The 26,073-nt window shown below is 51.7% G+C and overlaps 1 protein-coding gene across 3 annotated transcripts in view; it reads left to right on the forward strand.

Moving 5' to 3' along the window:
- MGLL (monoglyceride lipase) overlaps nucleotides 1-26,073 on the forward strand; it is a 224,369-nt gene that overhangs the window by 153,591 nt on the left and 44,705 nt on the right. For all 3 annotated transcript variants that reach the window (XM_045063393.1, XM_004738640.2, XM_004738638.3), the window contains exon 3: nucleotides 4,905-5,011. In XM_045063393.1, coding sequence (XP_044919328.1) covers nucleotides 4,905-5,011 — 107 coding nt within the window. The remainder of the gene's footprint in view (nucleotides 1-4,904; nucleotides 5,012-26,073) is intronic.

The raw sequence follows: 26,073 nt of genomic DNA on the forward strand, positions 1-26,073 counted from the left end.
GGTGCTTCTCATAATACACACCTGCATATTCTCTGCTGAGCACCTGTCTGTCCTGACTGAGAGCTGTGTTGAGGGCAGGGACAGTGCTGTTTGGCTCTCTCTGGGTCCCTGGCGCCTGGCATGTGATAAACCTCGAGTCAATATCTCTGGATGGCCTCAGTTAAGGTCCCCAGTTGCTGCCGTCCTGCGGCTCTGAGCCACCAGGTGTCTTGTGTCCAGGGCCATGCATGGGGACACCTGGAACCAAACCCAGTCATCCTGGCTTCCGCCTGCTCTATTCCCAGCCTCCCAGCAACTGGGGTGTTTATTTAACCACATCTTGGTTCCTTGGTGCTGAAGGTTTTCAGAGCAGAAACAACAATCACATTTTGCAAAACCCCAAAGGGGAAGTTCTAAGTGGAGGTCAGCATCCAGTGGTAAAGGAGGGAGCTCTATCAGACAGCTCCAGGCCGGGGGTTCCCCTTCTCCCAGAGAGCCAGAGCCTAAGTGCCCACAGCTTGGGGTGCAGCTGGACGTGCCCCTGGTGCTGGCAGGGGTGGGACCTGGAGGTGGGCCGCCAGTGACTGGAGAGCAGACAGACAGCTGGTGTCACACCTACAGCAGGTGCTCGGGGCAGGAGGAAGGTCTGATGGGAGAGTAGGGGTGTCCTGATGGGAGTAGGGGACGAAGCCTTGGAAAACTCCATACCAGACTGACTTCCCAAAGTGCCTTCCCCAGGGCGTGAACTCCAAACCTCGGGGGCTATGGGGTTGGCAGGGGAGGGCAAAGAGATCCAGGCCCTGGGGGTCATGCAGTCAGCCAACAAATCCTTACTAAGCTCCTGCTGTGTGCCCGCATTTTTGCCAGCCGAGGATACAGCAGTAAACCACATAGATGACCCCGCGGCCGTCAAGAACACATTCTAGTTAGAGGAGAGGGAAGGAAAAGTGGTAATAGAGAAGTAGTTTTGGACAGTGACCCGTGCTCAAGGGCCCCTTTTCAGTGCAGCTCCCACAGACGGCCTGAGATCCACGTGATGGTCAAAGCCACCACCACGTGCAGAGTGGGGGCGGGGTCCCTGGTCCGTGCCTGGGTGGAGGCTGAGGCTCCTGGGCTGGAATGGGCTTGCCAGGACTTGCCGGGGTGTACACACCCTCCAACCCCGTGTTCTGTGGTTAGCCTGAAGCCGGCTGTGAGAGAGCATTGACACGTGGAGATAGGCAAATGCTGCAAATCAGGAACCCCCCCCCCCCCAGCAGTGCATCCCAATCGGCATATCTGAGCATTGGAAAGGAGGCCACAGGCAGAGGGAGGAGGGAGGAGAGGATGTTATCACAGAGGCAATAGCTTTGTTCTCTTGTGGTGAGAAGTCTCTGAAGGCTTTAAGGCAGAGGAGTAATGCAATTTGATGTTCACTTTGCCAGACAGATTCTACAAAACAAAGACTTAGGTCCAGGGAGCAAGTACGTGCAGGAAGGGGGAGGAGAGACGAATAATCAGAACTGGGACCCAGGCAGGAGGCCAATGTACAAACTAAAGAGAACCCTCCCCCCACCCCACCCCACTCCACCCCACCCCACCCCACCCCCGCCCTTACCACAGGGGCAGCTTAAGACCATTAGTCTTCTGAAATGGCTGGTCTAGCTCTGGGGAGGGGGGCTGGGGGGAGGGAGCCGAGCCTGCCCTGCTGCTTCACCCATGCAGAGAAGGCCCACAGAAGCCTCTGCTGCCTGCTGTGGGGGGAAGCCAGGCCAGTCAGCTTTGTTCCCAAAGGGAAGGCAGCAGCAAGTTCTGGAAGCCTCTGCATCTCTACAGAAAGAAGCTGTGGTTTACCCAGCATGTTCCCCGGGGAGATGAATGGCTCCACAGTGGCTATGAGTCTCCAGGCCAAAATGGCTACATTCTTGCCACTGGTGAGCTCCCAGTGGCATCTGAGCCACGCATCCTAGACCACGCCCCATGCTGTGATGAGAGCAGGTGCTTTTCCACCTCGGCTGCTGCGCATCAGAACGCCCTGGAGAGCTTTTCCCACCCTGGACCAATTAAACCTAGAGCTGCTTCTGGGGGGGTGAGACCCAGCCTCAGCATTGCGGAAATCTCGCCAGGAGATTTCAAGTTGTAGGCAAAATCGAGAACCGCTGGATTGGAAGAAATTTCTGTGGAGTCAGAGGCCAAGTATTTTTCCACATCACGTCTCTGGGGGTAGGATTCTATTAACAAGCAAGTCCAGGCAGAATGGCATGCCTCGCGCCTCTCGTTCGGGCGCTAAGTGAGACCCTGCAGGGCTCCTCCACCGAGGGGGACCTTGACCACAGGGAGAAGCTGGCTGCAGCCTGACACCATTGGAGCCCCGGTTCCTGGGCATTAACTGTGGGCTGCCGCATTCCCCAAGGATGTTAAAAGGCTTGCACCATCCTTTTTGGAAGCCCCGCCCCTTTTGCAAATGGGAGTGGACTATTTAGAACTTCTGGCTTAATCCTCAGCAGCTGAGAGAAAGACCCCAGAAGCGTCAGATGGGCGGTTGGAATCTGCCCGGGTTGATGTCTGATCTGGAGCAGGTGGCTGGGCATCCCAGGAGGCAGCAAAGAGGGTGTGAAACGTATTCTTAGGGAAAAGTTAGGACAGATACCAAAGGCAAATGAGGTTCATGCTGCTATTTTGTGCACTGCTCAAAGAATAAAATGGGTATGCAGGGCGAAACGAACAGGCACAGCTCTGCCCCTACACAGCCTGGCAGAGAGGAGTTGGAGAAGGAACACAGGCTTTTGAATGAGGTGTTCGCTCCAGTCGCACACATTTGCTCGTCCCTGTTGGGTGCCACGAGGCTGGGATCCAGCCCCAGGGTTTTGCCAGTGGCAAGGTCGACGAGGCTCCCGGCCTCTTGAGCTGGCCTTGAAGAGGAGGAGAGGGCCAGGAACCAAGAAAGCAAGTGAATGGCAAAATGACGGCATCCTGTGTGAGCAGTTACAAACCAGTATGAGTGATGGCCAACCGAGCTGCGTGGTAAGGGCCTGTGTGGGTCAGAAAGACCGGCGTAGGGGAGGCCACCCTAGGTGAGATGGAGGAGAAGCCTCTTTGAGGTGATGTCTGTCCTGGGACCAGAGCACAACCAGCAACAATGGGAGAACACAACCAGAGCACTCAGAGAGGATTGGCAAGCCCAAAGGCCCTGAGGCAGGAAGAACGGAGCCCCTCATGAGGACAGGGAGGTAAGCCGGGGCCAGAAGGAGTGGGGAGGCAGGCAAGGGAAAGGGCGACTTGTATTCTGAGCCCGCCGGTGGTTCGCTGGAGGCCTGAAAGCCGCCAGTGACATGCTCAGATCTACATGTTACCAACTTGCTGTGCGTCTTGGGCTATAAACTTAACTTCTCTGATTTTCATTCTCAGCTGTAAAGAAACCAAAGCCCGGGATGATGATGATGAGGGTTAGAAATCGTATGTGTAGAATTAATCGAGGAACTGATGTGTTGGGAAATGGCAGCTGTGGCTCTCCCTCCTCCCTTCTCCCCCTTCTCAGTCTTCCCCTCCTCCCTCCTCTCATTATTGGCAGAAATCAGATGGGTGTTGTTCATAGCACTCACTCTTCGCCCGAAGGGGAACCTAGCACCCCGTGGGTCTTATGCCAAGAATAGGAGTCTTGACAACTGTCTGAGACTCTCAATGCTCTTTCATTAACCCCCACCACGGGTAGGCTGACTCTGGCTAGTTCAGAGCTGGGGTGAGCCATAGCATGGGGGTGCTACTCTTCGGGTCCCAGAGTCACCCTGCCACGTTGGAGGTTTTCTGGGGTGACTGAGTGCCCAGCCAAGCTCTGCTTCTGGATCCCGGGGCTTCTCCTGCACAGATCTAGGGTGCAAAAGACAGCTGCTTCTTGGAAAACCGCACAAACTTCCTTCGTGCAGGATCTCCACCCTGTTAGCTACTAAAGAAAAGGCAAAGGCCAAGTCTTCACATGTCCTCAAGAAGGTTGTAACTGGTGGTGGTGCCAGGCAGAAAGCTGCTGTTGCTCCCGTGTCAACAGAGGGATTACAGAAGCCATGGGGAGAGAGAGACTTAGCAGAGCCTGCTGGAGGCTCTGAAATCTTCTCAGAGGAGGGAACCTCAGGGCTGGGTCTTTTTTTTTTTTTTTAAGATTTTATTTATTTATTTATTTATTTGACAGATTGCAAGTAGGCAGTGAGGCAGGCAGAGAGAGAGGGGGAAGCAGGCTCCCTGCTGAGCAGAGAGTCCAATGCGGGGCTCCATCCCAGGACCCTGAGATCATGACCTGAGACGAAGGCAGAGGCTTTAACCCACTGAGATACCCAGGCGCCCCATCCTGGCTGGGTCTTGAAGGAAGGACAGGCATTTGCTGGCTGGAAAAAGGGGGACAGGAATACAAGGGGGCCAGTGAGGCAAATTCCAACAACCCAGAGAAGTAAGCCTTCCACACACAGGAATGGAAAGGGCTGGATGTCAGTCAGGATTCTTCCCTCCTCACAAGGGGCTAAAAAGAGCATGACAGAAGGTGGGGCCGGGGGAGAGCGTGGGCTTCAGGTCAGGCTGGATTCAGGGCTCCAGCACCTCCTTTTAGGACTTGCTATCCCCTCCTGTTGTGGTCTCTCCACTTGGATTGGCTCATCATCCATTTCGGCCAGAAGGCTGGAGCCGCTCAATGCCCACAGCCTTTGTGGCTCACACTTGGCAGAAGCTAAAGCCACCCTCTCCTGGCTACCTAGGGCCAGAGCTCCAGGGTCCGCTCCGATCGCCTTTAGTCCCCTGCCTTGTCCCTGAGGCAACCGCAGTGGCCACAACCACAGCATGTCCTGGTAGGCTGAGGGCTGGCTCACCAGAGACTTGGTCTCCACTCATTGCTGGTGTCCTGAAAGCTCCGTATTGCTCAAGCCGTGCAGCCCTCCTAACCCAGCTCCCTCTCACCCCTGCAGGGCCCTCATCTTTGTGTCGCATGGAGCCGGGGAGCACTGTGGCCGCTATGACGAGCTGGCTCAGATGCTGATGGGGCTGGGGCTGCTGGTGTTCGCCCATGACCACGGTGAGTACCCCCGGGGGGACAGGGCCCATGCTGCTGGCCGGCGCCTGACAGTTTGGGGGACCCCCCACTTTCCACCACCCCACCTCCCTCATCCCTCCTCCTTTGTTATTCTGTGATTCCCGCGGTGACACTAGGAAAAGACGCTCTCCATGGGATGTTTCTGAGTAAAAAAAAAAGTAATAATAATATGTAGTTATGTAAACAAAAAAATATGTCTGACCAGCACTTTCTGTTGCGTCTGGGATTGAATGCAGGCTGATTAGAAATCTCAGCTGAGAAAAAAAAAAAAAAAAACCAAAGCCAGAATCTGGTTATACAAGAACTTGCCTCAGGCCAAGGAATCCTCTCTTGCATTTATAAAGGGCTTTCTGCGCAAAACGCAAAACGGGCCCCAGTTTTCTCCCAAGGGACTTCAGATGGATGTGGTAATAGTCTGCCAAGTACAGCTCAACCCCTTCCACCACAAGACACTTAGGAAGCATTTCAAGCCAGGAGAATAGGAAAACTCTCAGAGGCCCTATCGGTCCCAAGAAAACCCCATACACACACATGTGTACGTACACATGTAAATACATGCACACACGTGTTCCCCAGCCCGATTTTTTGATTCTTCTTCCTATAACAAAATCCACACTAACCATCCAAATGCAGTGTTTATTGCCTAAGCCCGTATGTCATCCCTTCATCATTTTTGTGACATTCCTCATGGTTTGGAAGGCTCCCGATTTAGCTCTTCCCCTGCTTAACAGTCTTGAAGAATGAAGTGTTCCCTGTGACTGAACACGGTGATTCCTCTACAGCCGCAGTGTAGAAATCTTGCGTCCCGGCTCAGATCCAGCCATGTGGTTGCTATTTTATGTGATTTGAAAATATATAATTAAGTGGCATTGCTGCAAAGAGGGAAAGGGGAGCAGTGACAGGGCCCCGGAGTCCTTGCGAAAGGGAGGGACCGCGAGAGCCGCTGGGACGTTTTGACCATAAAGAATTAGGAAATGTGGATTTACCAAGAGCCCTTTTTAAGCCAGCTATGAGCAAACATCTTCATAACTGCGAATATTGACTAAATTCCTTTCTTGTTATGGTCGTAATGTTCTTTAGGGCTTGGCAAATGGTCGCGGTAATATTTGTGAGGCTGTTTGAGATGTCATATTTGAGCACTGTCCTGATTTTCACTCTGGGGACTGTGTTGGTATGAGCCTGGGGACTTTGTACAGAGTGTAAAAGCCCAAGATGGGAACACTGCTCTTCTGGTTGTCTTTGTTTCTGTTAATATCTGCTGCAATCATCCCCTCCCTCTTCAGACTGAGCAACCTAGGGACATACTGGCAGAAAAGAATAATCGGGCTTGGCAAACAGCGAACACCTTCACCCAGAATCCAAGGAGGGTTGTGAACCTTGGAGTCTTTTTCCTTCTTAGGAACTCCCCTGGGCCACACCTGTGGGAGCACATACCTGTTGTGCCCTATTTATTTGGTCTGATGGTAGAACTTTGAAAAACAAGTTTAAAAGGCTTCCCTGTTTGAGGAAAAGGAGAAAAGAAACAGCCCACCTATTGATGTTTCCAAAATAACATCTAGGATGGGCGCATCCTAGATGTTCTAAAGTTAGTTCAAAAGTGGTCATTGATATTCACCTGCTCTGAGTCCCTTGGTTTATTGTCTTCTTCCCATGACTCATTGGAAATCTCCCTGGCTAGTGCCAGAGGGTGGTGTTTTATTCAAGAAATGAACCCAGTTAAATGTGCGTGTGACTTTGGTCGTCGTCTGTGGATGAAAGTGACCATAGCTCACTTAGTAGGACAAAGCCTCGTGAGCAGGCCGGCCATCATTGCAGGGTCTCGTGCGGCTGGATCCTGGTGGTTAGTGATCTGTTCTTTATTCCTTCTTGCTGACACATGTAGAGAAGGAGGGATTCGAACCCAGACCTGCAGGTTCTGAAGCCTGGCCTCCTTGATGACAAGATGTGGATGATTCAGTAGCCATACCAGGAATGATTACATACAAAGACACAGGCAGGCTTCTTTCTTTCCTACATAGATTTTCAATTTAAATAGAGCAGAGAGTGGGAGAATGTCAGGCACTTACTGGGCCAGTTGGAGGTACACAAAGGATTAAAAATGCAGAGCTGAGAAAGACTGTTCTAGAGCCCGTGGCCTCTCCAGGGCCAGCGTGACCTCAGACCCTACCCCGCCCTCCATCCCATGTACTCAGGCATGTTGTCATCCTGTTGTCAGAGGCGTGCTGCTAAAACATTCATGCCAGATAGCAAGCGGGCTTGGGTGCAAATGTACCTGGGTCCAAATGCCCCCTAGGCTGTGACTCCAGACCTGTGATCTCAGACACCATATCAAACCATTCCAAGCCTCTGTTTTCTCATCCACCAAATGGGCAAGGCAGTGCTGTCCTATAGCCAGGATTTTTGTGCCATAATGCTTAGAGAGTGCCTGGCAGAGCATGGTAAGGTGTCCCCCTACACTCTGCCCTCTCCCTGACCCCTTCCAGCCACAGTGCAGACCGCCCACTGTGCCAGGTACCCACACGAGGGACTCCAAGGCCCTAAGCAGGAACAGCTAAGCTGGGAGCTGGGAACCAGGGGTGCTGGGTTCTGGGGCCCCTGTTGCTGCCCTGAGCTGGTCCTCTGTCTGGCCCAGAGAGGCTGGCAAGGATAGATTTTCAAAACCTTTACAAAGTGAACAGACCTGCTGCAGCCGGTTTCTATAAACACAGTTTGTAGAAATGCGGGTTTCTGTAAATCCTCCGGTAGCTTGCTTTCAAGTTCCCTCTCATTGTCCAAGTACGTTCTACTATCTCATGGTTTAGGCAGAGGGCCGGAGACACTGTGCCTGTAGCCGTCTGGCTGTGTTTCCCAGCATGCCGGGGTGAATGGCAAGCACATCGCCGTGCTCAGTCAGTATCCCATTGAACTTTGCTGTTTTAGGATTTTGCAGGATGACAGACTGCATGGGCGTGACCACAAACGAGAGCTGTGATTCCTGCCCTTGGTCAAGGGGCACTTCTGGTACATTCTACCCTCCCTTAATGATGAATATTACGACCCCATTTTAGGCGTGAGGATTCTGAGGCTTTATTGCCAAAGGGCCCATTCTGATGGCAGTGAAACATCCACACCAGTCGGGGGCAGTTTTCAGGCCACAGAACCCTGACCATAGGAGCTTCACAAAAAATGTCTAAGACTGGGGGGGTGGGGAGGGAGGGAGGGCGAGGGTAAGGGGGACCCCACAGTGCCTCCAGTCCGGGAAGCTCCATCTGTGGTCTTGCTCGGTTCTTGTTAGTGTGGCTTTCCCGCCCATGGCAGCCAGCTCCAGCCTCCTGTTCTCAGCAGGAGGGAGACGGGGCACAACACGGCATGGCAGGGGCTGGGCTCATACCAGGAGAGCTCACCAGCATTCCAGCTACATCTCCTTGGCCAGTGCTGCATTGCAGGGCTACGCCCCTAGCTGCAAGGGAGGCAGTGAAATCTCATTCATTCAGGTTTGTCACCGAAAGGGGCATTACCCAACCATCTTACTGTCTGTGTTTTGGGTTATAACAGCACCTCCTGTCTGTCTCATCCGTCCATCCTTTTGTTCTTTCAGAAGGTTTTGGTGCCAAGGTCATGATTGGTAGCATCAGTAAGTGGTGGGTAACATTCCTAATAGTGCAGCAGGCCTGGGCTCAGTGCCGTGCAAGGACAGAGTCATGGATGCAGAAACTGACAATCTGATGGTAGACTGACCTGTGTTCCCCAGAAAAATTAAGCAGCCCCTGTTATGTGTCCAGCTTCACTAAAATAATCAGTATCCTGAGTGGTAACTCCTTCCTTTGGAGGAAATAGACTTACTGAGTCATCACATGTCAGCCCCTTGCTCTCCCCAGCAACCTTCTCGTCTCCCATGTGGGGCCCAGGACTGAGCAGAGGGGAGCCCTCACCTCTCTGCTGATCACCCTTTGTGATCCCAAAACCACCAGACCAGAAATGTTTTAAGCACACACAGCAGAATATCAATAGAAGAGTATCCACAACCGCTGGGCACTGTTGGGTGTTGGCTTTGTGGAGAAGACCCAGCAGAGTGGCCACTGGAACACGAGAGTGGCCAGTCTGGTGGCCAAGATTGGGACAACAGTCCAGTGAAACTTGAAAGCGATGCGGTTGGAAGCCAGAACAGAGGAGACCTGTAACTTTGGTGTGCTGAGTAGGACACAATGTCTCAGAGGTACACAGGCTTCACCTGACGCCCAGAGCACTGGCAGGGGGCTGGGTCTTGTTGGATGAGTAGGAGCCTGCCAGGAGAAGCAAGGTGTGGAGAGAGGCACCCGTCACTGAGAGCAGTTGGCTCTGACCTTGACTGCCTGTTGAAATCCTTGGGGAGTTTTGAAAAATACGAATGCCTGGGCCCTCTCTCCAGAGAGTCTTGGATTTCTTATGTCTTTGATGTGTCTGGGGTATGGAAACTTCAAAATGACCCCAGTGGGGTCTCATGTACAGTCAAGGTTAATAAGCACAGTTCCAGGCAGAGGAGACTGTACAGGGAAAAGTTGATGCACAATATGACATGTTTATGTCATGTTCGGGGAGACATTTGAGCCCAAGGACTCAGTGGACCCTGAAGTTTAGCAACAGTTACCAGGGGGTGGGGGAGGAGGTGTAGGGGAGCTGGCCCCTGGCAGGCTGATGAATCCCTCTAGATACTTGGAGCCCATGAGGGGGTTGATGCAGGGAGAGACAGGCTGGCTGCTGGGAGCAGGGAGGGCCACCAGTAGGCAGGTGGGCGGGACCCAGCAAGGGAGAGGTGAGGGCAGACCAAGGTGAAGGAGCTTCTGGCACGTCTGAACAGGTGGAAACACCAGAGGATGGGATTTTCTGTGCCATTCTAAATATAGTGCCAAGAAAACCAGGGCTCATGCTTACGCCGTCCCTCGGTCACCAGCTGCTCGCGGTGACTCACTGGAAATCCCTCTGCCTTCCACAGGAGCCGAGCGGCTGGTGTGAGCAGGGGAGAGGGCAAGGCACTGGGGTGGGCTCCCCTGTCCCACTGGCAGGCGCCGCCGCAGGTGGAGGGCCCCGGACACTGACCGGGTCCCCCCTGGAATGTGGGCACCTTGGCCGGCCCCAGGTGACCTAGCTGCTGCAAGGGGGAGCAGTCTCCTGACTCTGGACCTGGCTGCCTGAAAAATACATTTGCTGAGGCCCGAGCCACTCTGTTTCTATTTCCAAAGTATCAAACAGCCATCCTCAACTGATTAACAGTGGATTAATTACGTACAAATATTTGAGGGAAAGTGTTAAAGGGGGTTTGTTTGTTTTATTTTTTCTAACTCAGCCGGAGTGTGTGAGAAGAGGAAGTTCTGAGGGAAGGTTTGTGGGCGACAGCTATGCCCTATTCTGTTCATGAGGGGGCTCTACCTGGTCCCACGAAGGGTGTTGAGGAAATTCAGGGTTGGGGGAGATGATATGTGTGTTTTATAAACAAGGAGACAGTTTTGAGTCAAGGTCCCTTGCTGGACCTATTCTAAAAATTGGTCACTATCAGTTATGGTAATAGATTTTTATTTAAAATGTTTGAAAAATGTGTCAGCATTTCTTGGCTTTAGTAAATACGCAAGTGAGAATAATGGAGGGAGTTGCATTTTGATATGAGGCGTTCAGGGGACCCAGCCCTGAGGACAGGCCACCATGACCTTGCCTCTGCGGTGGCAGGTATAGGAGGTAGCCTGGGCGCCCTCTGTATCCCACAAGGACTTTGCAGTTTCTTTTCTCCGTCTCCCCTACCTCTTCCTCCTTCATTCAGAGGTAAGTACACCCAAACCTTCCATCTTGGGTCTAAATATCTGACATGAGTTTATTTGATCACTTGCATCTTTCTTGAACAAAATATAAAAATTTCTGTGGCCTTGGTTTGCTCATTTATAAAATGACATGATAATAATAATGAGGCTATATGGTCGTTGATAGAATGAGAAGGATAGAATGAGAGGAAGCAAGGTTCTCACACTCTAGTGGACTGCAGTGTTCCAGAAGGCCCACGGAAACCCGCATGGCCGGACTCTGACCCCCGACGTTCTGATTCAAGAAGGCAGACTGCGAGGAGAAAGGGAGCCAGTTCACTGCAGATATTTCTTATGTACAATTTCCTTTAAACTACAGTGTAGATAGAGCTAAAATTTGAAATGTAACATTTTTCTTTTTTTGAGACTTTATTTATTTATATGGGGGGAGCGGTAGAGCTAAAGGAAGAAGCAGACTCCCTGCTGAGCAGGGAGCCCAGCTTGATCCCAGGACCCCAAGATCAGGACCTGAGCCAAAGGCAGACGCTTAACCCACTGAGCCACCCAGGCCCCTGATTTCATTTTGTCAGAAATGTAGAAAGTGACTTCTTCACATGGGAATCAGGCACATTGTTTGCTCTGCTTTATGGAAGCAACAAAACCCAGTTGCCCTTTTGAGGCCTACAGGTCTGAATCCTGAATCAGGAGTTTGTGTTAGGGGCTTCAAAAGCCAAATGGATGCTTCCGGAAAGTCAGTGCCACCTTTCTTGTCTCAGTGCTGGCCTGATTATTTACCACCCAGTTATTTTTCAAAAGGAATTTACCCCAAGGGAGTATTCATTCATTTCAAAATTATTCACATGTCCCCAGAGAAGGAAATATTTAAGGTTTTCTGGTTAAGGAGAAAACAGACATAATTTTGTGTCTCTGGAAGACACAGTTTCTGAAGTGTTCAAATGAGTCACTTGGAGGAGGAAAGAAAAGTGAAATTACTTATATGTGATGCTATGTTTAAAAAAAAAGACTGAATAATTCTAGGGAAGGAAATTCTTCTCAGCACCACGGACGCTCTTTGTCGTGGTTCAGGAACTGAGAAAAGATGTATATAATTAGAGTGTATACATAGGTTTTACTTGGAAGTAGAACAAAAATGTAGACCTCGGTGTCTGCAAGACCCAGGTCTGAGTCCATTCAACCACTCACTCTCTCCAAGCAAGTTACTTAACCTCTCGGAATCTCTGTTTTCTCATGGACAGCAGAGAAGACTCATCAAAATCTCTACCTATTCCCTGGCATCAGGGCTGCGAGGATCAAGGGAGATTATCCACGTAGAGGGCCTGGCTCACTTTAAGGACTCCATAGGTTCTGGCTACGGTGAGATGACTACTTCATAGTCCTAGGAAAACCCGAGTCTGACACCGGTTGCCACTTCTCACTCCCGAGGGCCGAGTCCAGATTTTGAAAGTGGAGGTCATGTGACTTTTGCCATGGGGCATTTACAAGAGTCATCACAGGATGAGATGATATTTGCATCTGATTAATATTTATTAATAATTACTGTACCCCTGACTATCCACACAAAAGGCTTTTTGAAACTCTGCCCGTGTGACCTTACTGACCGCCTGAAAATAGGTACAGTTGTCATAGGTGAACAGAGCTTGTGAGCACCCCAAGTGCCACCTGCCCTGCTCCCCACGACCCAGGGCCGGAAGTTAGTTACTGCATGGATGCTAACTGTCGGCCGATGCTAACTCGGGGCATTTCTTCTCACGAATTCTGCACGGCAGACTGCTAGCCTCGGCATCTGGAGGCCCCGTCTCCACACAGGGCAGCAGAGGACAAGGACACAGGTGCCGGAGGCCTGCAGTCCCAGAGCCCCTGCTCTTGGCCCCTCCCCCGCAGGCGTGCCACACCCGCTCTTCTTTTAGGCTTCACAGAGTGCCAGGGGTATGCTGTGTGGATGTTCTTGAAGGAGAGTGTGTTCTCCCCGAGTTCCTCCCTTATGTTGGAGCGTAGGTTTCCCGCATCAAGGCAGAGAAGGGAGGGCAGCTGGCCCAGGTGAGGGTCGCCTCAGCAAACAAGCAGGGGCGCGGCCCAGGAGGCCCTGTTGGGGGATGGGACACCCAGAACTCAGACAGACCCCACCCTTGCACAAGGCGCATGTTGTCAGGGTAGGGCCAGGGGCCCCCACCAACTCCGAGACAGGTGGCCCTCGACATAGCCAGGAGGGAGGATGACTGCAGGAGGGAGGGCAGGGCCTTGGCTGTCCTTGCAGAGGAAGCCCCATGAAGGCTGAGGCTTCCTCCACTGCATGGCCCTCACACCCCCTGGCAGGGGTGGGGTGGGAGAACAGGCCCCCCTAGGCAAAGGTGGAGAGGTAGGGGCAGCACGTGGAAAAGAGCTTCTCTGTCACAGGCTGGCACCACGAGTCGTGGACGTGTTGTCCCACTTTAAAGATGGGCATACCGAGCTTTGGGGAAGCAGAACAACAGGTGCATGGTAGGAAGAGCACCCTGGATTCCCTCCCTGGTCCAGGGTGTTCATGGCTGAGAAGCCACCATTGAGTTCAGTGGTCAAAGCCTGGGAACCAGGTGACAGAGTGTGGGCAGGATTTGGGGGAGGACTGTCCAGCCACACAGGAGGAGGACGATGTGCTGCTGTGGAGAGCCTCACCGATGGCTGGGACCTGGGCTTGGAGGCAGGGCTTAGCTACTGTCAAACGGATCAGCTGCTGAACTTCTATCACTACCTTCAAGCAGCTCAGAGTTGCCCACAGCGACCAAGGGTATTTCAAGGCCCTGGAAGCATCAGCTGCCTCTTAACATATAGCTAGCTCTGTGCAGACGCTGGCCAACAGCCATGCCCACACCTGGGCTGTAGCCTCCCCAGGGACCTGGCCACCTCCCGTGGCCGCCTCTGGCCTGCCCATCCCCACTGAGCCCAGCTCTCAGGCCTCGCTCACGTCTCCCTGCAGCTTTCCTTCCCTTCTTTGCCCTCCACGCTCCTGTACCGTCTTTCACTTGCTGGAGGATAACTCTTCTCCCATGGTGTTTTTTTAGTTTAGTTTTTTTTTTTTTTTATTTGACAGACAGAGATCACAAGTAGGTGGAGAGACAGGCAGAGAGAGAGGAGGAAGCAGGCTCCCTGCTGAGCAGAGAGCCCGATGCGGGGCTTGATCCCAGGACTCTGGGATCATGACCTGAGCCAAAGACAGAGGCTTTAACCCACTGAGCCACCCAGGTGCCCCTTTTTTTAGTTACTTGTTCATACGTTCGCCCCCCTGCTAGACTCTTAATTTCTGCGGCATTTCCCCCAGCACCGGAACCTTGTCTTATCTTTATTTCTGTTTCCCCAGCACAGCTGAGATTCTGGTCCCTTACTGGGGGGAGGTGTAATGGTTTTGTGAATTAAATGAGCTTAACAGCTCCCCAAGGACAGCAGTCTACCCCCTGTCGAGTAGGGTTCCATCTCTGGGAGTTCTCAGGATGGCGGAGCTATGGGAGTGATAGAGTTGTGGAAGGGGGAAGGAATGAAACTCGAAGAGAACTTGTGGAAGGCAGGGTTGTGGTGGCAGAGCGTAGAGCAGAGGAGGAGATCGATTATCCCCCGCCCCCCACACGCGCACTGGGTCTGTACCCAGTCTGCAGCTGAACTTGTCCGGGAGGGCACTGTGCTGGGTCAGTGGAGGTCCCCAGCTGGATCAGGGCAGGGTTCACACCCCAGGTGGCCTTGGCCACAGCAGGTCCCTAGGAAGCAGAGGACATACTCTTGGGTGTGCCTGGAGGCCTTGGGCCCATCCTGGAGATTCTCACTGCAGCTGAGGTCAGGGCTGGCCTTGAGCTCACAGAGCTCATGACAGCTGGATGCCGGCCAGACATTTTCAGTGTCCAGAGCAGCTTCAGGCTGTCAGGAGGGATGATGACTTAAGCGATCATTTTATAATATCCTTAGTCATCGCACCAGTAGATGCCCCCACTGGTGCCTTAGAAGGCATGTGCTTTGGAGATGATGTGCCTTCTAGAGCCCAGCACACCTGTTCTGTGGCTGGGTGCAGTGCAGGCAGGTTTAGCAGAGCGCTGAGAACACATCAGCTTATGCACAGCCGCAGGCTTCATGAGACCAGTTCCCCACTGCCATGCGCTGGGTACCTTCTAAATTTAAACAGTCTGCCCCCCCTCTTTAGGTAGCAATTACCTTGGATTATAAAACTAATCCCATTTGCAAATACTGAGTGTTTTCCGAAAGGCATTCCAGTTGGGTGAAACACACACGGGTCCCTAATCGGTAAGGGGAGTCATGCAGCCTCTTGAAGCACACGTTGAGACCAAGGGTACATGGATGGGAGTGAACTAACGTGACCCCGGAGTGACCACCTGGGTTAAATCCCAGCTCTGGCACTCACCAGTTGAAGGGCATGGCCAAAGACCAGACCCCCGGGGACCCCCATTTCCTTACCCACGATGTAGAACTGGTTATATCAGTCCTGGCCACAGAGCCCCTGTGAGTTACCATCTGAAAAGCACTTGGCAGGACCCTATGCAGGTCAGCAAGCTATGCATATTCTTTCAGAATGCTCCTAATGGAGGCTGAAATAACGGTCATAATGACAATCACTTCTTGGTCACTGACAAAGCAGCTAGCTGCAGCGAACCTGCAAGGAAGGCCCCTCTTCTTTTCCAGGGGGACGTGGGGTTTGGGGTGGGGGCACAGGGGGCAGTGCGGGTTCAAGGTCCTGACAGCAAATGGCAGGGTTGGGCCTGGACTCCAGCTTCCCAGGAACAGGTCCTTGGGCATCTCCCAGGCTTGGAAATGGCCACCACCGCCCTTTTGTAAATGAACATTCAAAATAACTCTGGTTGCAGATGGACCAGAAAAAGAAGCTACTTCTTTGGAACAGGTAGGGCCGGGGCTGGCTGCATTTGCATGTCGCTGGGAGAGGCTCAACAGCTCTGCCAGGCCTGCACTGGAGGCCTCAGGGGACCTCCGGGGCTGCCTGGGGGAGGGGACGTCTCAGGCTTGTGAGCCTTCCTGAAGCTGGAGCTCAAACAGCACATGACCAGGAAATGGCTGGCCCACTGAGAACTAAAAATAACCGTCTGCCACGCTGCCAACTGGCAGGGCAGGCCAGGAGAACACAGGCAAGGGAGCAAGGGGGGCAATGGACCTCATGACAGCAGGCAAGGGGCTTCCTCAGTCTGGGGGCAGTTTTCAGGTACCCATGTTACTAGCATGGAAAAAGTAAGTAAGTAGCTGCACGGTTCTGACACTCTTCTCTGGGGCTCTAGCTCGTGACTCCGTGAATTCTCACCCTCAATGCCTTGATTTCTCTCCTATTAGTGGTCAAAGAAAAAAATTAAAGCCAACCCAGGGACCCCAACCTTGCCTGGGATGCTGAGGGGCATTTAGATCTCTTTGGCAAGCAGTCTGGGGTGCCATGCACGTTTGATGCTTGTCTGGAATCTTCGAGAATGAGGAACCCTGTGTGTGAACATAGGGCAGCTCTGATCCCCCAGAGGCCAGCCCTGTGAAGTGAGAGGATAGGACGTGAGAGACCCCAGGTGGCCTGAGGGGCCCTGCCTTGAGCTCTGGAGCCAAGCCCTGTTCAGTGGCCGGCCAGCTGTGCACGGGGCCTCTCTGGGCCTGGGTTTCCTCATCTGCACGTAGCGAGACCAGCCGCCCCCGCATCCTGGGCTGTTGTAACGCATGGACCCAGCGGGAAGTGGCAGGGATGATGCCTGATAGTCTGTGTGCTCAGGGTTCCAGGCCATTCCACAGAGCTGTGCATGCAGAAAGTTGTTTCCCCTGCTGCTCTGCGGGCTTCTACCCCAAACCTGGAAGCAGAGGTTGGGCAGCAGGTGGCACTGCCTGCCGGAGTGAGACACCCCCTCACTCGTAGCATCTCACCCCACCCTGAACCAAGCCAGCAGCCCCCATGCAGAGGCTCTAAAGAGACACAGCCACCAAGAAGAACTGGGTCTGCCTGGAGAGTTCCAGAAAGCAGGGCCGTCTGGCCATTGGCATCCCTGTGGCTCCTTCTCTCACAGAGCATCCATCCCTCCCTTGGCACAGTAAGTGCTTGGAGAACACCAAACAACGGAGGCTTGTGGATCTCTGCATCCTTCTGGGGACCCAGGGTACAATAGCTGCTCTGTGAGTGCATTTCAAGGCATTTTGATAGAAACAGTGGTTTCTCTGGGTTTGCCCCTGTTCAGACTGGAGCATTGCATACCTGCCTGTATGAACTTGGATCAGAGGATGAGCCCTATTTAAAGAAACCAAGTAACACTTTACCACCTGGGAAAATCTGTCATCTCTGTGCTTGTACTTTTTTCTTGGATCACCACACTTGCAGCAATGTGGCGAGTCAGCCTGTGTGCCCATTGAACAACCAAGCTCAGAAATGCATAGTACCTTGCCCGGGGCTACACAGCCTTCCAGTGCCAAAACCAATTCAAATCCATGTGCTCTTCCACCTTGCTGGGATTTTCCACTTTTGGAAGACTGTTTTGGGTGCAGGGTGCCTACACAGCAGGCGCTGTTCAGGCGGCGAGGCCCCCTCTTGGTGCTCTGCCTCCTAAGCAGCCTGGCTTGTCGTGCAGCCCCCCACAGGTGCCCTGGGGTGTCTACACCATCTGACAGAAGCACAGAGCGGCTCTAGGAATAGCTTGTGACGCACAGTCTGTCGGGGTGTGGTGCCAGCTCCCTGGTGCGCACCTTCTGCCGAGGCTCTGCTCAGAGATGCTCAGACTCCCAGAGGTGGCACCTGAGCCCAATACAGTGGCAAGGGCTGAAGCCAGCAGTAGAAACACAGTGCTTTCGCCCCATGCCTCAGCACCTCCGCCGGCGGCCACACAGAGTGCCTCCTGCAGGCCTCACCCAGGGGCTGGCTTCCTGGTTTAAGCTTGAGCTCAGCCACAGGTGTTTTGCTATGGGACTCCCCTGGATAGAGGCAGAAGGACTTGGGCTTGGGGCCTGGTCCTCTGTTTTTGGTTCTGTGGCTGCGACCAGTCAGTTGACCTCTCTGAGCCTCAGTTTTCCCATCTGTGTAATGAGCTGGAGAGATCCCCTAGAAATCTTGAATCAAAGAACCCAGCACAAACTCTGCATGCCGTCGACACAGTTCTGTCCCTTCCTTCCGCACTGTTCTCATCTGGAAGGTGGCACTCTCTCTACCATGCCCCTGGCTACCTTCCTCCAGTGCTGAAAACCAGGCCTGCAGGGCAGGGTTGCCAGCAAAGATTGAGAGTGTGAGAGGCGGGGGCCAGCTGTCTCTTTTCCTGGAGTTGGGGAGAAGTGGTGGATCATTTAGGCACCATAATAATAATTATTTCTTTTCCCGGTTATTGTACAGATGTCACCGGATGGGAAGAATCGCTCAGAGGGTTTATTCAGTACAAACTTTGTCTTTTACCAAAAAAAGAGAGGAATTGTCTGCAGCTCTTCGTTTGAAGGCCAAAGGGACAGATTCCAAGGCCCCTGGATGCAGGGAGGTAGGAGGGTCTGGGCTGCTCGACAGCAGGTAGGGCTCTGGGGCAGAGCCCCCCACTCCTCCCAGCTGACCCACCAAGCACGAGCCCCTGAAACGATCAGGCTCTCTAGGCTCGAAACAATAAAATGGCACTGTCTCTGTGAGCTTAAAAAAAAAAAAAAAGGCGCCTCTTTGAGCAGAAGGTGAGATGAGATGTGGGAACACACCCATGGTCAAGATATCCAAAAGACCACAGGTGGACACAGACATCCCTTTGAGCACAGACCCAGAGCTTCACAGAACACCTGCCGCGTGCCAGGCACGGTGTTGGGTTTTGTCACACGTGCATGTGTAGTCTAGGGACCAAGAGAGGGTTGAGGACTGGCCTGGAGAGGTTTGAGATGGTGGCCCATCAGCTGGGGGCCTCAAGACAGGGTTGAGACCCTCCTGGCCTATGGTGTTACAGCTGCCCCCATAACAGAATAGGGGCGCTGGTTTGTAACAGGAGCTATTCGAAATCGCTGCCTGGGGGCCTCCCAAATTGTCCTCACCTGCCAGGAGTGACGTTTATACTCACCTCTTCAAGGATGATATTTCCCCTTTAGTAATAGCTTGTCATTGATGTGATAGATAGACTGCTTTCCCCATAAAATTGATCTGATTCTTAAGGCCTTTTTGAAAAAGCAAGAGAGAGAAAAGAAAATTGCCGCTTCCCCATTCTCCTCCCTCCATGCCGCAGAATTGTTAGGAAAAGAGACTGACACTGTCTTTCAGAGCTAACAATGGAATGTGGTGGGAAGGGAAGTGTGGCTGTAGGTTTAATTTTGCAAGGCGACCAGGCAGACCGTGGGGGTTCAGTTTGCTAGGAAGATTTCTTGCTATTGACCATTGACAATGTCTTTCATATCCCAGAGCCTCACTTGTGGATTATTTGTTCCTCTGTAATTTGTGGAGCACCTGCCCACAGCTGTAAACGAGACAGACAAAAATCTGTGCCCTTGTTAGACCCTAAGTGGGAATGAATGACTTGAGAGTCTATAACTTAGAGGTAAGGGTGAGGAAGAAAAACCAAAAGAGTGGTAGAGCAGGGCAGTGCAGCGGGTGCTAGGTGCCATTCTAAAGAGGCCGGTCCCCCTGGGAAAGTGGCAACCGGACAAAGGGAGAGGAAGAGGAGCAATGGGTGTTTGAGGGGAAGAGGTATAGCCACTACAAAGGTCCTGGGGTAGGAAAGTGTCTGGCTGATGAGAGGAGCAGTCAGGAGATAGGGGGTACTGGGGGAGGAAATGGAGTGGCAGATCTAACAGAAGATAAGGAATGGCTCATGTAGGGTCCAGGGAGCTTCAGTGTCCCCATCTGTAAAACAAACAAAAGACCCACATGTCTGTTGTACAGATTTGATGGAATAATACATACCAAGCACCTGCACATATGCTAGGCATTGACCAAGTAGGAGCAAGCGTGCATTGCTCTCCTCCATCAGAGATGCAGGAAGCCACCTGGCTGTTCATTACCAAGGCGTCAGCACTGTGTGGATGCTGCAGTCCAGTCAGGGTGAGCTTGGGTTCAGACTCACCTGATGGGCATCAGGGGGTACTCTCTCATTAGCAGGACTCCCCCGCCCCAGCTTTGCAACACCCTTGCAGCTTCTTCAGCTATCCCCAAGGCCCTGCAGCGGCATTATCTTTCAGGGGGTCCAATAAAGAGCATCTTTCTCTGATAGAATTGATTGATCTGGGGACTGAGCATATAATCCTGCTGGAGCTTATGACCGGGCATCAGGCTGATCTCAGTGGTCTTTAAAAGTGGAGAGTTCCGAAGCTAAGATAAGACCCTTGAGGCCAGGAACCATGTCGCTGATTTTGTGTGTGTGTGTGTGTGTGTGTTTATTGTGTCTTATGTATTAATATGTTTCATATATATTACATACAGGCACTGGGATATGCCTAAGGCAGCCTCTAACAGTAAGAAGTCTACCAGTGTTTTTTAGATGGCTGCTTTTCTTGCCTCAATCAGTTGTCAATCACCACAATGATACTGTGTAACAGTCTCCAGAAGCTGATCAGCTGAAGACAACAGCTTTTTCTTATATGTCTGTAGGTCAGCTGATTTCCAGTTTTCTCCACCTGTCTCTCCTCCTCCTTTGGCCAGTGATGTCAGGGACACAAGAGAGTGGTGGAATCGTGTGATGCTTTTTAAGCCTAAATTCTCAGACTGTCCCATCATCAGTTCCGCGCATCGCCTGGTGGGAGGATTCTGCATAACCTGTGACAAAGAGCAGGGCTGAGGGAGGTCTCCCTAGAAAAGACCTAGGACCCGTCCTGCTGTTGACTGAGTGAACCATCAGGGGTGGAACTCAAGGTGATTTTAAATAGGACACAGGCAACCTCTGTTTGATTTAAGTCATATGTATTTATGTTATGATTTCTGTATGAGTTAGGGATTAAGTTTGGCTGCTAGAAGAGAGATTAGTCATGGCAGTGGATTAAGCGAAAAAAGTTACTTTCCTTCTCACTGAAAAGCAGTCTGGAGATATTCTGAGCCGATGTTTTAATTATTACTCAGGCATGGTGGGGTCAACAGATCAGGACATCACCACCATTGGAACAATAGTTTGTCACTCCCAGTTCCCAGAGGAGGGGCTACTCCACACCAGGCAGGGGGAGGGGGGGGGAGCAGTGGCATGGGTCAGGAGGCAGAGGAAGCAGGGTAACTGTAGGCAGGAGCTTTTATTGTGGTTTCCACGGGAAGGAATGGGTGAGGCAGGGTAAAGCGGGTTTGGGATTGGCTAGTTGGAATAATTTTATGACTCTGGAGGGTAGGGACCACTCTGGAGTGTAGGGGTGGTTGCTAGTGGTCTGATACTTGACCCTGGAGTGAGTAGGGCAGAGGGATATTGGCCTGAAATGGGAGAGCTTGGAAGAGCTTGATAGAGGAGATCAGAGGTAGTCGCAGGGAGTGGGCTTTGTATTGGTTAGTTTGCATATAAAAGGTGCCCTCAAAAGCAAGTTCTTTGGTATTCTCTAGGAATTGGCTATCCCCAGGAGGGAGAGTTTCCCCAGGGTTGGTCAGGCCTCACATGTCAAAATAGCAGAATAAAAGACATGCTTAATATACCCTGAGATTATGATTTCATTGTATTATGAAGAAACCAGCTTTCTTCTATCTGCTCTTCTCCCCTTAGAACATCCAGCCTCAAGTTTCCCTCTTGGTCCAAAATGGCTGCTAGAGTTCCAGCCATCACATCACATGTATGTTTCAGACATCAGAAAGAATGGCTACCTTCTTATTAAGAAGCTTTCCTGAAAGTTCCATATATCGACTTCCTTTTCTATCTTAAAGACTAAAACTTGGTCACATGGCCACCCCTAATTGCTAGGGAGACTGAGTGCTTTAGCCAGGTACATTGCCAGACTGAATACAATTGGGGTTAAGTTACTAAGAAGGAGAAAATAGGTATTGGGTAGGCAAATAGTAGTCTCTGACAGTTACTCTCTGTTTATGGGAAGTAACTGGTTTTCCATTAACAGTAGTGATAGAAAGTATATTTTTTGTGTGTGTGTTTTTTAAATTTATTTACTTACTTGAGAGAGAAGGCGGGGAAGGGGCAGAGGGGGACAGAGAGGGAGAGAATCTCTAACTCCCTGCTAAGTATGGTGCTAGATATGGGGCATGAGCTCACAACCCTGAGATAATGACCTTGGCTGAGACTGTGGTAGCTTTTAGGAAGCTGTGAACAAATATTCAAACCTTTCTTTTTTTTTTTTTTTTTTTTAAATCAACTCCTTCTCCCTTTCATAAAGAACAGAGTATGGCTAATGTGCACATAGTTTTAACTTTGGTTTCTCCCGTGTTTCCAGGTCACAGTGGCTCATGAGAAGTGAAATTGTTTGATTTAAGGTTTCATCTTCCGCTTTTCTTTCTTAGCGTTGAGCAATTTAGGGAACCTCTCCCATGCAGATGGGGTGGTGTAGGCCAAAAGAACAGCCCCTGTGTCTGAGGGGCCCATCTTAGCATGGTCCCTCCTTGCTGCCACCGCTGGGTCAACACCCAAACCCAGGTGTCATTCCTAGACAATTTTTTCCCTTGGGGTCAAGGTAAATTCATAGAACAGAAATGCACAGAGTCGAGAGAATGTTACCGTGGAATGGGCTAGGATATGCGAACCAGAGGATGACACACTGTTAAGAATACATCTTACAAGATGCCTCCCCTCAAAACCCCTTTCATTCTGACATCCCCCCTCCACTCTCCCCGTGGTTGTCAGTTGCTGCGGAGGTTGGGGGGGCGGCAGGGTGTGAGGCCAGCTTGGGAGGGCAGCCCAGGCCGTAGTTCCAGGACCCTGGCCTTAAGGACTAGCAGCCCAGGCTTGGAACTGGCTGGAGGTGGATTCTGCCGGTCACATGAGCCCTCGGTGCCTCAGTTTCCGGCTTGGCAAACTTGGCTTCAGATTTGTCATTTTACAGTTGAGGAAACTGGAACAGAAGTTAAGCATTTCTTACAGTTTCAGAACATATTGGTATGAAGCTTTTAATATATTTTTCCTTCCTTATTTTGCCTTTTATGGTTGTGAGGGAAACAGCAGGACTGATTCCCTAAAAGGGAGAGACTTTCTCGTTTCATCCAGGTGTCTTCTTCTTGCAAGGGGATCAGAGAAGCTTGCCATGACCTTGGTGGGAATGTGGACAGCCGAGCCTGGCAGGTCCCACGCTTTGGGGGTCAGCTGTGGGTGCCTCGCGCAGGCTGGGCCCTGAGTTCACAGAAGGAGGCGCCAGTGGCAGAAGGAATCTCCAAGACGCGGAGTGAAACCGGGGCTTGGGGAGGAGTGAGAGTGTGGCCCCCTCTCCGGGGTGTGGAGTCCACCCCCACGCACGTGCTGAACCAGCCACCCCCTAGAAGTGACTGAAACAGAACACCACAGGGGGAGGGAGGGCCTCCAGAAACAGAGAAAACAACTGAGAGGCTCAGGGGTGTGGTCCCGGCCCACTCAAGGCTAGTCCAGGCCGGTCCATGTTGGCATTCCAGGTCAGGAGCAGGGGTGGAGAAGGAGAGCAGTCACCAAGCAAAGGGGTTGGGGTCCTGCTGCGTGGGGGTCATGTCCATGTGCCCCACATGTCCCCCTGGACCGAGTTCTTTGCCGCCTTAGTGCATATGACTTTGATGAAGTCATCGAGTGGCTTCTGGGCCTCAAGTTATTCACAGAAGGAACTGTCCCCCTCTCCCCACTCACCTGAGGGCTACATGCTGCCCTTATTAGGGTCACCCTTTGCAAGGAGCACGGTGAGCGTCAGAGGGCATTTATGTACCACGCTTCCAAGGACAGAGCAAAAACTCAGGCGGAGGAATGTCTGATGCTGGAAACATGCTCGGCTCAGCTGACCTGTGTTCTGCTCTCAGCAACGGCGGGGGAGTCAGTGGGATGTGACCGTGGGAGCAGAGCTGTGCTCATTTGGGCCATTTTGTGTGGGAGCCCATAGCCTCATGCCTGACCCCTGAGGCCCTGAGAACATCACTGGGTTCTCACGACTGCCAGGAAAAGGGTACATTGCCATCCCCATTGTTGGCCCCCAACACCTGCAGCCCTCCCTGGTCCAGAGCCCTCGCCCCTCCAGACAGCGTTACGGGGCAAGGGTGCTCTGTGCTTCTCCACTGTTCTGTTACCTCTTGTCTTCTTCTTTTCTTCTGTTTGGATTTCTTTTATACTTATTTCTGTGCATACTGTGTCTCTCATCTTTGCTGTGATTCCTTTTACAGTCTTCCCAGAAGAATCTGGTGTTATTCTATAAAGCAATGGTAGATTTTTTTTTTTTCTTAATGCTAGACTGCTGACTCAGGGAAAAAAAAATAGTAAGGGCACAAGAATAAGCAGGGGGAGCATGATTTCTTTTCCCTTTGTAGAAAAATAGAGCAACTTCAGTTCACATGCTATTTATTTATTTATTTATTTATTTATTTTTATGGACAGACGGAGATCACAAGTAGGCAGAGAAGCAGGCAGAGAGAGGAGGAAGCAGGCTCCCTGCTGAACAGAGAGCCCGACGCGGGGCTAGATCCCAGGACCCTGGGATCATGACCTGAGCTGACGGCAGAGGCTTTAACCCATAAGCCACCCAGGAACCCCTCACATGCTTTTTAGATTAAGGCAGGAAAGACGACACGGTTTGAGGAGTCTCATGCCAAGTACACTTGAGGCTGTGGGAAAAGAGGAAAGGGAAGGAGCCCAGCAGAGGGGGAGGTGACGGAAACCAGAAAACACTGGGTTTTGCAGGTTTTGCAGGAAGGGTGGCTCATTGGTCTGTGGATTTTGGGAAGTCTCCTTCTGCCGCTATCTTCCCTTTAAAATGCTCAACTTAGCCAATGAGAAGACATTTCTGCTTCCAACCTAGAGGGACCTGTGAGGTGTGCCCAGAGAGACCAGCCTTGTTCTAGTGAACAGTCCAGAACAACCCATGTGCCCGCCAACAGAGGAACAGTTAGATAGACTAGGGCACATTCATATGTTGCTGGTTAAAAAGAAGGAGAATCAACTATAATTTTGGCTTTGGAAAGTTCTCCAAGGTCTATTGTTAAGGGTAAAAGTAGAGAGCTGTTTTTTGGAAAGAAAAAGAAGATTATAACACGAAATTATATGGAGTTACGGACCCAAGACTGTGAGTGTGTAGAAACACACCAGGGCGATCAGGTGAGCAAATCTTGGTCTTTTGTAATTTAGAAATAAATAAAAATTTTTAATAATAATCAAGAGATACAGTGCTTATTGACAAGATATTATTTGTGGCCCTTTACCTGCCATTAGTGCCTGACCTCCAAAAGGCCCCGTTATGGACCTGAAGGCCCCAGACACCCCACACAGGAGAACAGTTCCCTTGCTAGAGCCTCACAGCCTAAAACAAAATCCTCTAAGGGCCAGTTTAGACTGAACCAAGGTTGGGGGGCATGGGTGACTCAGTCAGTAAAGTGCCTGACTCTCGACTTCAACTCAGGTCACCATCTCAGTGCTTGAGGTCAAGCCCCTCGTTGGGCTCTGTGCTCAGTGGGGAGTTGCTTGAGATTCTCTCTCTCCCTCTCCCTCCTTCTGTCTCTATGCCCCACTCTCTCAAACAAATACATAAATCTTAAAAAAGAAAGAAAGAAAAATCGAGCCAAGGTTTTCTTGCCCAGGGTCGTTCATGATGGCAGTCATTAGCTTTTGCTCTCAAAAAAGCACCCCAGAGCTGAGTGGCATAAGACAACAGCCCTTCCTCTAGCTCATGACCCTGAGAGTTCCTGTGTGAGGCCTAGCTCCGCTGTAGGTCCTCAGCAAGAAACCTAGGGCCTGAGGGTCGTGGGCTGCAGACTGGGGTTGGTGGGGCCATGGAGGTGGCTGGGCTGGTCTACGTCAGCCAGCAGGTGAGCAGAGTTTCCAGATGCTGCAAGACCTTTTTGAGCCTAGGCTCAGAGCTGGCCATATAACACCTGCTCTACATTGTGTTGCTCAAAGCAGGTTCTGAGCCTGGATTCAAGCCTGGCTGGGAGGAGCTGCAGGGGCCCCTGGGAAAGGGGAGTGGGGTGGGGGGATGATGAGAGGGGAGACTTGGCGCTACGTTTGCTGTAAGTCAACCACGTGACCAAGATAAGCTTCCAGGTGTGTTTCTGAGAAGCCAGAGCAGGCAGAATAGAATGGAAAGCATTTCTCAGAGCTATTTTGATAAGTGCTTTTTTCCAACCAAGGGCATCTCGGTGGAGGTTAAGGTCTGGTCTTGATGGCTCTGATCAAAGCCAGCAGAAGCATCATTGCTATGTTAAAGGACCCTGGAGATTGATTGTCACTATATTCCCCCCTGCCCCCGCTC

This window comes from Mustela putorius, unplaced genomic scaffold (genome assembly GCF_011764305.1).
Source record: "Mustela putorius furo isolate JIRA1106 unplaced genomic scaffold, ASM1176430v1.1 tig00003850_pilon_pilon_pilon, whole genome shotgun sequence".
NCBI lineage: Eukaryota > Metazoa > Chordata > Mammalia > Carnivora > Mustelidae > Mustela > Mustela putorius.